General features: G+C 42.4%; 1 protein-coding gene across 1 annotated transcript; it reads right to left on the bottom strand.

Moving 5' to 3' along the window:
* Positions 1 to 12,695: 12,695 nt before the first annotated feature.
* On the bottom strand, positions 12,696 to 14,249 carry LOC309796765 (BTB/POZ domain-containing protein KCTD2-like; the record flags this gene model as incomplete). The annotated part of the gene is given in 2 exon segments (XM_082610113.1): positions 12,696 to 13,857; positions 13,860 to 14,249. Coding segments are annotated over 2 exon segments (792 nt in total). The 3' UTR covers positions 12,696 to 13,455.
* Between the last annotated feature and the right edge of the window lie 2,618 nt (positions 14,250 to 16,867).

The following is a 16,867-nucleotide window of genomic DNA, read 5'->3' as shown; positions in this document are numbered from 1 at the left end:
ACTACATTTTCTTTAACTGCTATAAATTATTTTTTAATTGAAGTATAGTTGATTTACAATGTTGTTAGTTTCAGGCGTACAGCAAAGTACACACACACACATATATATATATAAAGAGAGAGAGAGAGAAAGAGAGGTGTACAGTGATTCAGTTATATATGTATATATGTATATACATATATATGTATATGTGTGTATATATATATATATAAATTAGTACATTCTAATATCACCAAAGGACAAGTTTGACGAGAAAAAGTAAAATAAATCTTACATTTTTTCTTTTTTTTTCTTTTTTTTTTTGCCACACTGTGCATACGGGATCTTAGTTCCCTGACCAGGGATCAAACCCGTGCCCTCTGCAGTGGAAGTGCAGACTCTTAACCACTGGACCGCCAGGGAAGTCCCAAATCTGTAAATATTTTGGGAAATAATTGGTACAGAGTGATTTTTTTTTTTTTTTTTTTTTTTTTGCCACGACACTCGGCTTGCGGGATCTTAGTTCCCCAACCAGGGACTGAACCCGAGTCCTCGACAGTGAAAGCACAGAGTCCTCACCACTGGACTGCCAAGGAATTCTCTGAATTTTAATAAGAATATCTCACAACCATAGATGGTTGAGGGTGGGAGGGCAGAGAATAAAGTTTTTTTTAATTTATTTATTTTTATTTATTTTTTGCTGCTTTAGGTCTTCGTTGTTGCACGCAGGCTTTCTCTAGTTGCGGCGAGCGGGGGCTACTCTTCGTTGCGGTGCGCGGGCTTCTCATTGCGGTGGCTTTTCTTGTTGCAGAGCACGGGCTCTAGAGCGGAGGCTCAGTAGTTGTGGCGCACAGGCTTAGCTGCTCCGTGGCATGTGAGATCTTCCCAGATCAGGGCTCGAACCCCGTGACCCCTGCATTAGCAGGCGCATTCTTAACCACTGAGCCAACAGGGAAGTCTGAGAATAAAGTTTTTAAGACTAGACTTTCAACATTCCTACATGAGAATTCAAAGTATCCCAGGTTAATAATAGAAGTAAATACTGAAGTAAACAGTTGTGTAAAAGCCTGAGAAATCAAAAACTTTAGAAAAACAGATTAGTTAAGGTTACCTTCTAATAGAATTCAGAAGGAAACAAAAAGTTGAAAGAACCTCACATAAAGTCCATAAATCGAAAGGGAGAGAACAAATGAAAATTTAAATAAATTTAAAAGAAAATGGGATATGGTAAAATTTCACCAATTAAAGCATTAAATGTAAAGAGGCTGAACTCCACTCTTAAAAAAGGCAGTTCATTGACTGTTAAAAGAGCAAAATCTAACAATTTGTTGCTTACAGGAGACACACAAACCAAAAAGAATCAACAGAGCCCCGGTGTAAGAGGATATTCTTATGTGAACAGAAGAAAAGCTGGGATTACTGTTTTGGTAGCAGATAAAGCAGATGTAATAGCAAAAGGCAGTACAATAAGTAAGGTGATTACATAATGGCCAAATGTACATTAAATTATGAAAATTGAAAAATACTGAATGTATGTGTTACAGAAACCATTGCAACAAAGTCAGGGAAAGAAAATGGACAAAAAAGGACAAAAAGGCAAAAAGAAATAAAAAACAAACATTATTTTAATTGGAACCCTCAACATTCCATTTCAGGAAGTAATAGACAAAGAATATATTGGAAAATACTATATGATTGAATAACTCATTCAATAAAAATCTTGGTGGGGTGTTCACTACGTTCCAGGGCCTCTGTACTCCATGCTAGAAGACAATTCCATAAACAATATGAGTTTAACAGACATGTGGGGAAACTAAAGATGGGACAGGTTCATATGGTCTTTTCTCAAATGTACATAAATCATACCATTCGCAAACAAACATACCGAAAACTATGATTCTATATTGGACCACAAAGACTCATTCTTTCATTGATTTAGCACACATTAACGAGTTTATTCAACTTACTAGGTTTGGTATTTGCAGAAAGGCAGAAATACGGTCCACCAAATAGTCAAACCACAAGGCATTAAAATTTTTAAAAATAACAAAAACAAAATGCCGACCACATAGGAATGCTATGTGACACATTTAAATGCTCTCTTTGGAAGTGCTTGAGTTACACAGGAAATCCAGAACATATGTAGGGGACATCTGTTGTTTTTGTCCTGCCCCATTTCTCCCTTCTGCTAACAGAGGTCGTCTCTTTCTCTGGGGAACTTCCCCTCCCCCACTCTGCATGACTTTGGTGGAACTGTCGACCCCTGGTTCTGTGATGAGGAGGTGACCCAAGTGGCCAGAGTAACTCATTCTTCTGAAGATAGTGATCGTCCTAATGGGCGTATGATCCACACAGGTGAATCAAGAGTCCTTTTCAAAGACTGATATGACCATTGGGGGAGAGAGAGTCATGGTAAATTCTCCAAGATTCTGAGGGGTAAGGAGAACATAAACCTGTGACGCTCGTGACCATCTCAATTGCCTTGTGGAGAGAGTCTACCTGAGACTGAAACCTACACAAAGAAAAGAATGACGATATGGGAGTGAGAGGGCCAGAATCCTAATGATATTGCTTTGATCCCTGGATCCAGCTGTGCCAGAAGCACGTCCAGTTGCTCCCCCTCTTTTTTAAAAAAATTGTGGTAAAATATATAGAACATAAAATTTAACATTTTAAACCTTTTTAAGAGGAGTGGCGTTAAGTATACTCACATTGTTGTGCAACCTTCAGCATTATCCTTCTCCAAACTTTTCCATCATCCCAAACTGAAATTCTGTACCCATTAAATAACAACTCCCCTTTCCCCCTCCCCCCAAGAAATTCCCTATGAGGCTTAAACTGTTTCTAGTTCAATTTCTGTACCTTTTAATTAAAAGAGTCGACTAATGCAACTCTGTAAGAGAATATTTTTTAAGCAATGAAAACATAATACAAAATATACAATTATTACATATAACAAGAACTATAAAATTATTCAAACTCTTGACACAGTAATTTTAATCTGGGAAGTATAACCCAAAGAATCCTCCACCACACACACACACACACACACACACACACACACACACACACACATACACACAAAACCTATATTGAACAAAAAGCATTCAGGCTATTGATAATAGTGAATTATGTAAACAACACGATATACAGCAGTATGGGTGACAACTGAGCAAAATTTTAATGACATATGTGGACCATGTAAAAACATGAAAATGTTCATATAAAATAATCTAAAGTGGAAAAAGTAATTGAAATAGCAGGCATGCATTGATGGTAAGTGTAAAGGAATGAAAGACTTGAATACACACTTCCCAAAAGCCCATGTAAAGTTGCTCAACTTCATTAATTACCAGGGAATTACAAATGAAAACCATAATGTGATACCACTTCACACCTACCAGAATGGCTCAAAAGACAATACCAAGTGTTGGTAAGGATATAGAATAAGTGAACTCTCATACACTGTTGCTGGGAGTGTAAATTGGTACCATCAAATTGGAAAACCATTAGGCAGTATCTATTCCGCTCCTGGGTGTATACCCAAGAGAAATTCATGTACTAGAATGTTCAGAGCAGCACCATTCCTAATAGCCCCAAACTAAAAACTACTAGAACACACCTCAGCAATAGAATGGATCCGTAAATTGTGGATATTCACACAATGGGATACTATATATAGTGGTCTGCAACCTATAACCTGCAGGCCAAATCCAGCTTGCTGCCTGTTTTTGAAAGTTTTACTGGGACACAGTCGCGCTCACTTGTTTACATTCTGTCTAAGGCTCTTTTCACCAGCATCAGAAACTACAGTAGTTGCAACAGAAACTATATGGCTCACAAACTTAAAATCTTTACTCTCTGGCCCAGCACAGAAAAAGTTGGCTCTATAGCAACAGGAATGAACCGCCAGTACACATGACAAATGAATGAATCTCACAAACAGATTGTTGAGCAAAAACAACACCAGACCCAAAGAGCACACGTTGTATGATTCCATTTACATAAAGTACAAAACCAGGCAAAACTCTTCTACACTGTTAGCAATCAGGATGGTGGTTATCTTTGGGGAGGTAGTGTCTGAAATAGGGCATGAAAGGGGATTCTGAAGCTATGGTCACATTCTGTTTCTCGTTCTGGATGCTGTTTGTGAATATTCATCCAGCTCTGCACTTATGATTTATGAGCTTTTCATAACCTATTGTAAGTACAGAGCTGGGTGTATATTATGCATTCACCATAATGCATACATTTTAAAAGTATAAAAAGACCATTACTGAAATTTTAAAAATTAGGAAAAGCTACATGCACTAAATGTACTATCTCAGATTGGATCCTGGAACAAAAACAAAAAAATAACATTAGTGGAAAAACTGGGGAAATCCAAGCAAAGTCTGTAGTTTAGTTAATAGTAATGTACCAGTGTTGGTTCCTTCATTCTGGCTAACGTACCATGTACATTATGTAAGATGCTAACGTTAGGGCAAGCTTGGTGAGGGGTGCATAGGAACTGGGTACCAGCTTTACAACTTTTCTGTAAATCTAAAGTTACTTCAAAAGAAGCACAGGGAGATCAGCTCGGTGCTTTGTGACCACCTAGAGGGGTGGGATAGGGAGGGTGGGAGGGAGGTAGACGCAAAAGGGAAGAAATATATGGGGATATATGTGCATGTATAGCTGATTCACTTTGTTATAAAGCAGAAACTAACACGCCATTGTAAAGCAATTATACTCCAATAAAGATGTTAAAAAAAGAAAAAGAAAAAGTAGTTTTTGAAAAAACTATAGAGCTAGCAGCAGTTCACAAATGTTTTGGTCTCAGGACCCCTCTACACTCTTAAAATTTACTGAAGACCTCAAAGAGTTGTTGTTTGTGTGGGTTACATCTATCAATATTTACTGTATTAGGAATTAAAACAGAAAATTTTAAAATATGTATTCATTAATTCATTTAAAATAATAAGAAACCCATTACATATGAACATAAATCATATTCTTTTATGAAAAATAACTATATTTGCCAAAAAAAAAATTAGCCAGAAGAGTGGCATTGTTTTACATGTTTGCAAATCTCTCAGCTTTTATGTTTAAAGAAGACAGCTGGATTCTCCAAGTGCTTCTCCCCTCAATCTTTTGTGTTAGCAAACATAAAACACTACAGTACATTAGGGAGAGAATGACAGTGACAAATGCAAACACTGCCTTAGTATTATTATGAAAGTAGTTTTAAACAGGCAGGACCCCTGTACTACACTATATAGGAATGGATTAAACAAAAAGATTGTTTTTCATTTGATTCCTTGTTCAGTAAAATTGCTTCAACTAGATAATTTTTTTGATGTTAAAAACAAAGTCTAAAAAAAAAAAACCAAAGTCTCCTGCAGGAAGCTAATTAAGCATCGCTGCCGAGAGGCCAGCAGCTCCTGTTTGAGCTTGTGTTTCTGCATCTTTCCTGCAACAGAATGAGGCTCCTGCCCGGGTTGCCAAGGACGCACTGTCCCCGCTGGAAAGCTCTGCTCACCACGGAGGCTCCACAGATGTCCACAGAGGGTTTTTTAATGCCGTGCTAAGCGGCTGGTACCGAGGTCATGCATGAGAGGGGAGGTGCAGCCTGCTCGGGATTTATTTGGGGGCTCACACCAGGGACCTAGCCTCTCAGGGCTGCAGTGCATGAACGTGCCCGGGCTTGCACACCACCTGGAATGGCTGCCAACAGGGCACCGCTGGCCAGTACCGCCCCGGCCCAGCACTGCCTTCTTTCTGTTTGTTTATTCTTTATATGAAGTAGATGTGATTTTGCACTTTTTAATTGAAGTACAGCCTGGATATGGAAAAGTGCACCTATGATAAGATAGAGTTTCATGAATTTCCACAAACAGCACAGCCGTGCAGCCCTTACCCCAGAAGCCCGCCCCTCCCCCAGCCCATCCCCAGACAAAACTCAAGCACCTTGCTGGATAGCCACTCTCCTAACTTCTACCACCATAAATTCGTTTTGCCAGTTTCTATACATAAACGGAATCAACTGTACCTGTTCTTCTGTGTGTGGCTTCTTTTGCTCAAGGTCATATCTGTATGAGTATCTGTCTTATGACCTTAAGTGTAGTTCATTCATTTCCACTGCAGGATAGTAAGTATTCCATTGTATGACTATTTATTTATATAATTGTTTATCCATAATCCGTGGACATCTGGGCCATTTCAAGTTTGGGGCTGCTATAAATAAGGCAGCCATGAACATTCTTGTAGGAATCTTTTTGTGGAAACATTAGCTAGTTTTAAATTTAAACTTACCATGTTTTTATTTTTTTAAACACAACAGTACAGGTTATAATGTGAAAAGCAGAAATTGCCTTCCTCATTTCTGCCTCTTTTTTGTAAGCCCTATTAAATTTCTCCTTTCAGAAATTTCTTAAGCATCTAAACACTCACGAATATAAATGAATGAGATCACTCTTTTGGCACTTGGTTGTTTTTTTTTTCACTTAATTATCATGGAGATTGTATTAGTCATGATGGGCTGGAATATGCTGAAGTAATGAAAAGTATTCACAATCTCAGTGGTTGAAATGTTTATTTCCCCCTCCTACTACCTGTCTAAGCTGGGTAGATAAGATATTCATGTTCATCACAGTCACTCAGAGACCCAGGTCCCATCCCAACATGTATGTTCACAGTCATTGGGGCAGAGAGAAGGGGATGTCACACACCAACACTTAAGGTGTTGGCCCAGAAGGGACATATGTCATTTTTGCTTGGTTATCATTGGCCACACCTATCTTCAAAGAGGGTGGGAAAATGCAATCCTACCCTGTGTGGGGAGAGAGAAGAGAGGCAGAACATTTGGGAACATCTTTAGTGACTACCATGGAGATCTTTCCACATCAGGACCCACAGATCTACCTCATTCAACCACAGTAAAGATGTACTGCAAATGACTTAACCAATGCCGCTCCTCGGACAATACAAGCCATGTAACAATGAATGTTCTCTCACATTTATCTTTACTCACTTGTTTCAGTATATCTGTAGGGTAAATTCCTTGAAGTAGAATTGCTGGCTCAAAGAGTTTGTGCAGTTTTTATTTTATTTTTGCTGTGTTGGGTCTTCGTTTCTGTGCAAGGGCTTTCTCCAGTTGCAGCAAGCGGGGGCCACTCTTCATTGTGGTGCACCACCAGGGAAGCCCTATTCATTTTTAAACTGTACTAAATATTGCCAAATTGCTAGGTCTTGCTAAATTATCTCCTGAAGGAATTGCCAATTTGCACTCAGACCAAGAGAGAATGAGAATTTCTGTTTCCACCAAGTCCTGGTTCTATCTAACTTTTAAATCACTGACCATTAGATAGGCTAATATTGTCATTTTAATTTGTTTCTTTAATTAGGAATTACATTGAGCATCTTATCACCTGTCTATTAGTCACTTATATTTCTTTTTCTGTAAATTACCCATTCCTGACCTTTGCCCATTTTCTGTTGGGTTACTAGTCTTTGTTCTCATTGATTAGTAAGAGCTCTTTGTATATTCAGGAAATTAGCCTATAGTCTGCCATGTGTATTTCAAAGGTTTTTTTTTTTGTATGTATTTATCTTTTGTCATTATGGTATTTTTGTTTACACAGACATTTAAAATTTCATATTGATCAAAACTACCAGTTTGGGGACTTCCCTGGTGGCGCAGTGGTTAAGAATCCACCTGCCAGTGAAGGGGACACGGATTCGAGCCCCGGTCTGAGAAGATCCCACATGCCACAGAGCAACTAAGCCCGTGCGCCACAACTACTGAGTCCGCACTCTAGAGCCCGCGAGCCACAACTACTGAGCCTGTGCACCTAGAGCCCGCGCTCTGCAACAAGAGAAGCCACCGCAATGAAAAGCCCGCGCACCACAACAAAAGAGTAGCCCCTGCTCGCTGCAACTAGAGAAAGCCCGCGCACAGCAACAGAGAACCAACGTAGCCAAAAACAAATAAATAAATAAATAAATTTAAAAAAAAACTACAAGTTTTTTTGCTTTGTGAATTCTAGGTTTAGGAACTTGTTTTAAAAGGCTTTTCCCAATGAAAGTATTTTTTTAAATCACCCATGTTTCTTTCTAAAACTTTTATATTCCTTCACTCTTGGAGGATCTTCCTCTCTTCAAAGGACAGGATTGGTGTTACTAAAAATCTGTTTCTTGCAGAAAGTGGGTGGATAAATATTGAACTGAACTCTTATTTTGCACTTTAACTGCCCCCACCCCCACCCCCCCCACACATGCATGTTGGGCTCTGAAACCCTTTTCCTAAATTCACTCAATTCTTTCTCCAGGAAAATATCATTACTGGCCTAATTACAGATATTCACTCAGAAGAAATCGATCTGGGTCAGCAGGAGCTGTTCCTGCCTCCTTTCCAAATCTTGTTTCCTGCACACAGATACCATAATTATAGGACTGAGTTGAGCTGATGGAACAACCACAAAACTGGCAAGATAAAAGGAAGATCAAAAAAATTGAGTGGCTACTTTGTATTCCCTTTTTCCTAAGGTTGAGAACTTCAGAAATCCACAAACTAAACACCTATGATACCTAAATTTAAAGTAAAAGAAGCAAGAGTGGGTGGAACTGTATATTCTCATATGTACATAAAAATGACATAGCTTTCTGGCTTAAACTTGAACAATAGTTTGCTCATTGAATTAGGTAAGATTCTTCATTTTTGTTTTCATTCATTTGTCTCTTAAGCACAGACTTCCAATACATACAATGAATCCTATCTGGATGTTTATTTCATCTCCATATTTTGGGAATCTAAAACCTAGAGTATTCCTAGGAAAATCCTTGTATATATGCACAAGGATATGTGTGCAAAAATAGTCTTGGTAGCATTGTTTATAAGTGCTCCAAACTGGAAACACCCCAAGTGTTCACCAACGGCAGAAAGAATACATAAGTTGTGTAATATTCATACTATGGAATACTATATAGCAATGGGAGTGAACAGATAGAGCCACATGGCACAAGAGAGTGTTTAGAGCCCTCACAAAATATATACAGTATAATTGATTTCTCTAAATTCAAGCACAGGCAAAGCTAAACCACATTGTTTTAAAATGCATACATGAGAGGTCAAAATATAAGAAAAAGCATGGAAGTGATTACTATAAAAGTCAGGAGAGGGATTATTTCTTGAGGACAGAAGACAATGATCAGGAGGGAGGGATACCTGGGGATTTCGAAGATGGGGGTGATGTCCTCTTCCTTGATCTGGGTGTTGTTGACATGCGTGTTCCCTTTAGAAACATTTGTTAAATCACACGTGTAGGTTTTAGGCACTTCAACATGAAAAAAGTCTTTTAAAGTTTTTTTTAAAACCCTAGCAGGTTACACAAAGTTGAGTTACAGTAAAAATTCACAGAAGATTAGAGTGGGTTGTGGGCAGGTGTCTGCCTTACATTTGAGGAAGTCGGGTGGGGTTGCCAGATAAAGTAGACGATGATTACATAGTAAATGTAAATTTCAGATAAACAATGCATAGTTTTGTAGCATATTTCAAATATTTCATGCAGCAACATGGATGGACCTAGAGATTATCATCCTAAGTAAGTCAGACAGAGAAAGACATATACCATATGATACCACTTATATGTGGAATCTAAAAAAAAATGATACAAATGAACTTATTTACAAAAAAGAGATAGACTCACAGACATAGAAAACAAACTTATGGTTACCAAAGGGGAAGGGGGGAGGGATAAATTGGGAATTTGGGATTAACAGATACACACTACCATATATAATATAGATAACAAACAAAGACCTACTGTATAGCACAGGGAACTATATTCAATATCTTGTAATAACCTACAGTGGAAAAGAATCTGAGAAAGAATATATATATATATATATACACACACACACACACACACACACATAACTGAATCACTTTTGCTATACATCTGAAATATTATAAATCAACTATATTTCAACTTAAAAATATTTCATAGAATGTGCTTATCCTAAAAAATTTATCCATTGTTTATTCAAAATTCAAATTTAACTTGGCTTTTGTATTTTTATTTGCTAAATCTGGCCACAGTATACTGTCCAGGACATTAGTACAAAAGGAAGCCCCTACAACATATGCCTGAAGACTAAGTTATACACCCAACTAGCAAACTGTTCAATAAAACATGTTTTAGGGCTTCCCTGGTGGCGCAGTGGTTGAGAGTCCGCCTGCCGATGCAGGGGATGTGGGTTCGTGCCCCGGTCCGGGAAGATCCCACATGCCGCAGAGCGGCTGGGCCCGTGAGCCATGGCCGCTGAGCCTGCGCGTCCGGAGCCTGTGCTCCGCAACGGGAGAGGCCACAACAGTGAGAGGCCCGCGAACCGCAAAAAAAAAAAAAAAACATGTTCTATTCTCCTATCTTGACAAATACACCCTCACAATGACAAAGTTGATAAATATATATGTAAAGCTATGATATTTTTTTTCTGTTTCATGTCTTTATTGACCAGAGAGAAAAAAAAGGGTCACAGCATTTCAGACTTTATTCAAACACACAAATGGTAACAAAGGGCACCCACAAGTGACAGGCATGGTCCCTAAGGCCTGGCTCAAAGGCCATGCTGCAGGGTGTGGGTAACTTCTCAGCCCTACTCCCTCAGCATCTCTGTCCCTTCCTCCTCTGCACCTCACGGACACCCCTGAGATCAGTTAAAATTGTGCAGAAACTAAGTTACTCTAGAGGAGGTTGGGCCCTACCTCACTGCCAAAAAAAAGAGCAGGTTCTGAGGAGAAGATGGAAGCGGGCTTCGGGGTTGTCACTCAGGAGACGCCAGGCTGCTCCCTGGGTCTGGCCTGCATCACCCACGGCCTCGGACCTGGGCAGGGAAGGAAGCAGGGAGATACTCCCCACGTGGCAGCCCTGGGCAGCTGGAGAGCGTGGGTCACTGGTCATGTGATACCCCCCAGCCCATGGCCAGACCTCTGCCTGAAGTTACTCCCCTGGAGGGAGAAGGCTTTCAAGAAAAAAACACCAACTAGGTTCATAAAGGGCTTGGGTAAAATACTTTTCCAGAAACCTTAAGAAACGAATCACTCTCAGATTCCTGGAGCATTGGAACAACTGAAATTGTCATGGGGTTGCTGGGAGGAGGGAAACTTGGTGAAAGGCAGCCCTCTAGCTCCTCAGATCACTTAGCAAGGGGGCTCAGCAGTCTTTGCGCAGGCTCCACGGTGGACCTCTGAGAAGCATGATGAAAGAAACAATGCATCTTGAGCGGCTGGCCCACACCTCCTCGCTCCTTCTTGCTGGCTTGGGACCAGAGGCTGATCATCAGGTGAGCCCCAGAAAGCAAATCTGATTGGGCACGAGGCCCCAGATGCAGCTGCTTTCCCTCCTTTCAGTCTGACGGTTCTTATTCAAATGGGCCAAAGAGCACCTCGCCCATAGTTCTGTTCTACTTAGGGCAGCTTTTCCTTGACTCACTCAAAATCTTTTTTTTTTTTTCCCTGAAAGATGACAGGATGGACATCTGTCACCTTTCTGAAGGGGTGACTGTTTTTATTGTAGGTAGAAGTTCCTCTAACATTTTACAACTGTAAAAATCCTGGGCTCGGGCCAGACTTCCGAGGTGCCGACATGCACGTTCACGTTGGTGCGCAGACATGGCGTGTCCGCAGACGCCCTGGATACACACTTCTACCCTACTCTACACAGACACATGAGGGGAACGTGCGAATCCTGGAGAAGAGTTAGGCCACCTGGGCAGGGGCAGGTCACAGGCTCAGAAGACATTTGGCATAGTCGATAGTCCTTTCCAAAACACCATGACCCCAGACCCACACAGTAAGCAGCTGAGCTGTGGAGCAGAGAGAACCTCAGCTTTGAAGGTGCCCAGGAGCCATGGGCTTGAGGGGGCTTTTATGGATGGAGCATTCCCCACGGGCACCTGCCCCTTGTCCAGACCATCTGCCACCCTAAGAAAGTCACCCAGGGAAAAGTCAAGATTCTCTGGCCCCTTTGCGTTCCATGACTGCTCATCGAGACTCAAAAGCTTAGAGAGTCCAGTTACGAGCTCTGAGGGCACAGCCCAAAGGAGGGCTTTCCTCCTCTGGGTCCAACAGCATTTGATCCTCGACGCCTTGGCACTCCACAGAAAGAAGTGGTGGTGAGGGCTAGGTCAGAGATGGGGAGTCCTCAGACTGCCCAGCAAACCCACACACACTACGGGGGATGGTGTGTGGGGGGGTCACTGACGCCGCCCAGGTCAGAAACCAAGAAGAGACACAAATATAGCACTTTTGGTCAAGGCATTTCCAAGAGACGATCACAAAAATGATTCCATTTTTGGATACTACAACATAACACGTTTGGCAGCTTTCAAAGAAAACAGCCGTCCCCACCCCAAGCCATTGAGGGTCCAAAGTCCTTTTACCCTCAGCCCCAGTTTAAAAAGTCAGGGAAGGGGGCTTCCCTGGTGGCACAGTGGTTGAGAGTCCGCCTGCCGATGCAGGGGACACGGGTTCGTGCCCTGGTCTGGGAAGATCCCACATGCCGCGGAGCGGCTGGACCCGTGAGCCATGGCCGCTGAGCCCGCGCGTCCGGAGCCTGTGCTCCGCAACGGGAGAGGCCTGCGTACCGCAAAAAAAAAGTCAGGGAAGGAAGATGGGCCAATGCAGGGCAAGAAAAGGCTGCAGAAGCAGTTACATCAATTACCTAAAGCGCCTGTCTGTCTCATTCGGCGCAGGATGCCGCCTGCCTCAAACCTCTTCTTGGGGAGAAAGCAAGCTATCTGGGGGGTCCAGGCTGCTGGAGACAAACGATGCAAAGCTGAACATGGTAGCAGCTGGGTGCCCCGAATCCAGAGCTGCGATCCCCAGTCTCCAACTACAACCAAGGACACCCTATCCTCCCCCTCCTCCAAGAGGCTTTGTTCATAGGAATGTGGGGTACTCTGGCAACTCTATCCAAACCTCAGTTCAACAACCTGAAGCTAGAACCCTTTGCATCTGCTGCATTATTTTGGGGTGCATGGGCGGGGAAAGATGGTGTTACAAAGCGGCTGCCAACGTCCGACATGGCCCACTCAGGTGGAAACATGGCACAGAGCAGGGAAAAACCTCTTCGTTTGCTCCAGCTTCCTTGAAGCACAGCATATGTGCAAAGACCTAGGCCTTCCTCTTCCCCTCCCCCTAGCCCTAGATCAGCTCCAGCTGGGAACCCAGCCCAGCTGCTCTTGTAAAGATTTGTTATAACTGGCTAAGAGAACAGAAGCAGGTACTGAAAAGGTATTCTGCAGCCGGAAGCGGCCTCTGTCTTCCGGTTCCTGTGGGTGGGGCTGCGGTTCCTTTGGTTTTGACCAGAACACTTCTCCACCGGGGGGCCAGGCTCAGCTTTGCTCTGCAGTAGCTCGGTTACTGTACAGCAGCAAGATTTAACTTCACAGAGGTGCTCTGCTGGGTTGCTCTCTCGTCGGTTAGGACTCCGGACTTTACATCCGAGATCCTCTCTCCTGAAGAATCTTTGCCTTCTCGCTCGGCTCAATGACAATGCCATTGGTAAAATTATTTAATTCTCTGGAGACAACACAGAGGAATTCTGCTTGATCCTCATTTCCATAGTTATAGGAAGATCCGATGCTGATTAGCTGTTCGAATTTCCAGCCGTCAGACATAGTGGACAGCATCTGCGTGAGCTCCTCTTCTTGGCACTGCAGGACTCTGTACACGTGCTTCACGGGGCCCTGTGAAGTTCTGTTCTCGTTGTCCCGTATCCTTTCCTTAACAAGTTGCACGAGAGATGCAATGTTGTAAAACTCCGCTTCCTCCAGCACACCTTCTTCTGCCAACTCCTTCGTAATGATGGGCTTCCCATGGCCGAGATAGTTCAGGATATAGGACCAAAGTAGGTAGGGTCCCTGTCAGTCAGATAGGCCCCTGTCTCGTCCTTGTCTGAGTCCAGCTCCGGGTCCTCCTGGCAGCAGAGGCGGCAGAGAAAAGGCTTGGGCTCCCGGCCTAGGGTCTGCCTGGTGGTCACGAAGTAGGTGCCGCCCACGTTCAGCCGAACCCAGCGGGCGGCTCCACCGCCCCCTGCCCGCTTGGGCGGTCCGGGACCCGGCTCCAGTGGCTGTGCGGTGGCGGTGGGCTGGCGGCCGTGCCCGCGGGGCGTGGGGCCAGCAGGGCGAGGGCTGGGGGGCCCGCGACCCGGGCCGCCCCCGTCGCCCAGCCCACTCCCGCCACCCCCTCCCAGCCCCGCCATCGCTGGGTCCAGTTGCAGCTCCACCATCTTGGGCCGCCACCACCACCACCGCTGCCCGCGCACCTATGAAATTTTTTGTATGACTGGAATTCAGTAAAACATCAAAGACTACTGAAGTCAGTTATGTTTGTGTGTGTCTGTGTATTTTGTGAGTTTGGAGGATTAATAAAATAAAGACATACATAATTCATACATTAGCATATATATATTGCTTAAATTGTATTGCCTGAGTTTACAAAGTCACAAATTATGCTACTATAATTAAAAATTTCACATAACTTGTATTCTGTTGATAGTAATTATCTAAAGAATTTTAAACAGAAGATGTGTGTTAGAAAAAATTCAGTCTCCCTCCTCTCTGACACCCACACTATGACCACACTCACAACACTTCTGACACCAGATATGTGTGGGTTTCCCCACCAAGCAATTCTCTGCAACACCAGCTGGGTGTCCTACAATTCAACTCAATTCTGACGCTATCTACCTGGAGACAGAATCAGATTCCACAAGTTAAAGACTCAGTCCCACAAGACTGCCCCACCCTCACTTCAGACGCCAATTGCAAGCCCAGACTATTACCTGTACTTCTGACCATCCAGCTGTAAATCAGAAGTTCCCATGACCCCTTCCTTGCATTTGATTAATTTGCTAGGGTGACTCACAGAACTCAGAGAAACAGCTTACATACTGTTTAACAATTTATTATAAAAGGATATGATAAAAGATACAGATGAACTGACAGATGGAAGAGATGTGTACAGCAAAGTATGTGGGAAGAGGGTTGGAGCTTCCAGCCCTCCCTGGGTGAGTCACTCTCCTCAAATCTCCACATGTTCACCAACCCGGAAGCTCTCCAAACCTGGTACTTGTGGGATTTTTATGGAGGTTTCCTCACATAGGCATGGTTGATCATTAACTCCATTTCCAACCCCTCTCCCCTCTTTGGAGAATGGGGGATGGGACTGAAAATTCCAAGCTTCTAATCATGGCTTGGTCTTTCTGGTGATCCAGCCCCCATCCAGGACCCCACCAAGAGTCACCTCATTAGAACAAAAGACACTGCTATCACCCAGGAAATTCCAAGGGACTTAAGAGCTCTGTGTCAGGAACTGGAGCCAAAGATCAAATATTAGAACAAAAGATGCTCCTAGTGCTCTTCTCAGTTAGGAAATTACAAGGGTTTGGGGAGCTTGTGCCAGAAACCAGGGACAGAGACCAATATATGTTTTCTATTATCTCACAAGATGTAACTGCATTAAAATTGTATACATTTTTAATATATTTACATCAAATTTTTAAATTAAGGTAGGTAGCAAAAATCAAAATATTTAAACATTTTCATATGTTTCAAAAACATTTTTCTTATAAAATATTAAAAATTGTGTATTAAAGTTAAATGGCAGGACTTCCCTGGTGGTGCAGTGGTTAAGAATCCGCCTGCCAATGCAGGGGACACGGGTTCAAGCCCTGGTCCAGGAAGATCCCACATGCCACGGAGCAGCTAAGCCCGCGAGCCACAACCCCTGAGCCCGTGTGCCACAACTACTGAAGCCCGTGCGCCTAGAGCCCATGCTCGGCAACAAGAGAAGCCACCGCAATGAGAAGCCTGCGAACCGCAACGAAGAGTAGCCCCCGCTCGCTGCAACTAGAGAAAGCCTGCGTGCAGCAACGAAGACCTAACGCGGCCAAAAATAAATAAAATTAAAAAAAAAAAAGTTAAATGGCAGTGGTTGCCAAGGGCTGGGGGGTCGGGGGATGGGGAGTTAGTGTTTAATGGGTACAGAGTTTCAATTTTGCAAGATGAAAGGAATTCTGGAGAGGGATAGCGATGATGATTGCAAAACTATAAATATATTTAATACTGCTCAACTGTACACTTAAAAATAGTTAAGGTGGTAAATTTTATGTTATGTGCATTTTATCATAATAAAAACATTTTTAATTAAATGGGAAATATAATCAACAGACATCAAATTTTTATCTGAATTATTTAAATAAAGATGACTTTAAGTTTTTGAAAATTTAATTCTTATTAAATGTTTTATAACAGTAAAACAATATAAAAAATCTGGTATCACATTTCACACATTAGGTTGAGACCTACATATATACCAAATTAAGAGTAATATAAATTTTTTTATATTATGTTTTAAAATATTGTTTATATTATTTATATGTTTTAAAATATTGTTCAATATTTGGCCAATGTTCCTCAGTTGCGATGTTGTGAAAATCGCCTTAATTCTGTGAGTACCTCCAGAACCATGAATTGGGATTCTAAGAGAAGCAAGAAAATGGACACTTGGAACCACTGGGGCAATCACTTATATTTGTGTGATATTCAGTGATGATGTCTTTTCTCTTACCAAGCACTTCAGTCCCTCTAACCACTCTGAAATGCTCTCCACCTCTGGCGTCCTCAGCAGCCCAACCCACAAGTCTCCACAGCATGTGGCTCTGGTCACCTTTGGTTTGAAGGACGCAAGATGCCTGAACACCAGTCAGTCATGGGAGTGGATGTTCAAGGTGACAGGCCAGACTGTGCCAATGCCGACTAGCTGATCCTAAGCCAAGAGGTGCCCGTGTGCTTGTTAATAAGTGTGTTTTTATGACCTGTGGGGCTCTCTGAAATGTGGAGCACA

Source organism: Mesoplodon mirus (genome assembly GCF_964341445.2).
Source record: "Mesoplodon mirus genome assembly, chromosome: X".
NCBI classification, from domain to species: domain Eukaryota; kingdom Metazoa; phylum Chordata; class Mammalia; order Artiodactyla; family Ziphiidae; genus Mesoplodon; species Mesoplodon mirus.
The sequence above is the reverse complement of the archived record's forward strand: the minus strand, read 5'-3'. Positions and strand labels throughout refer to the sequence as shown.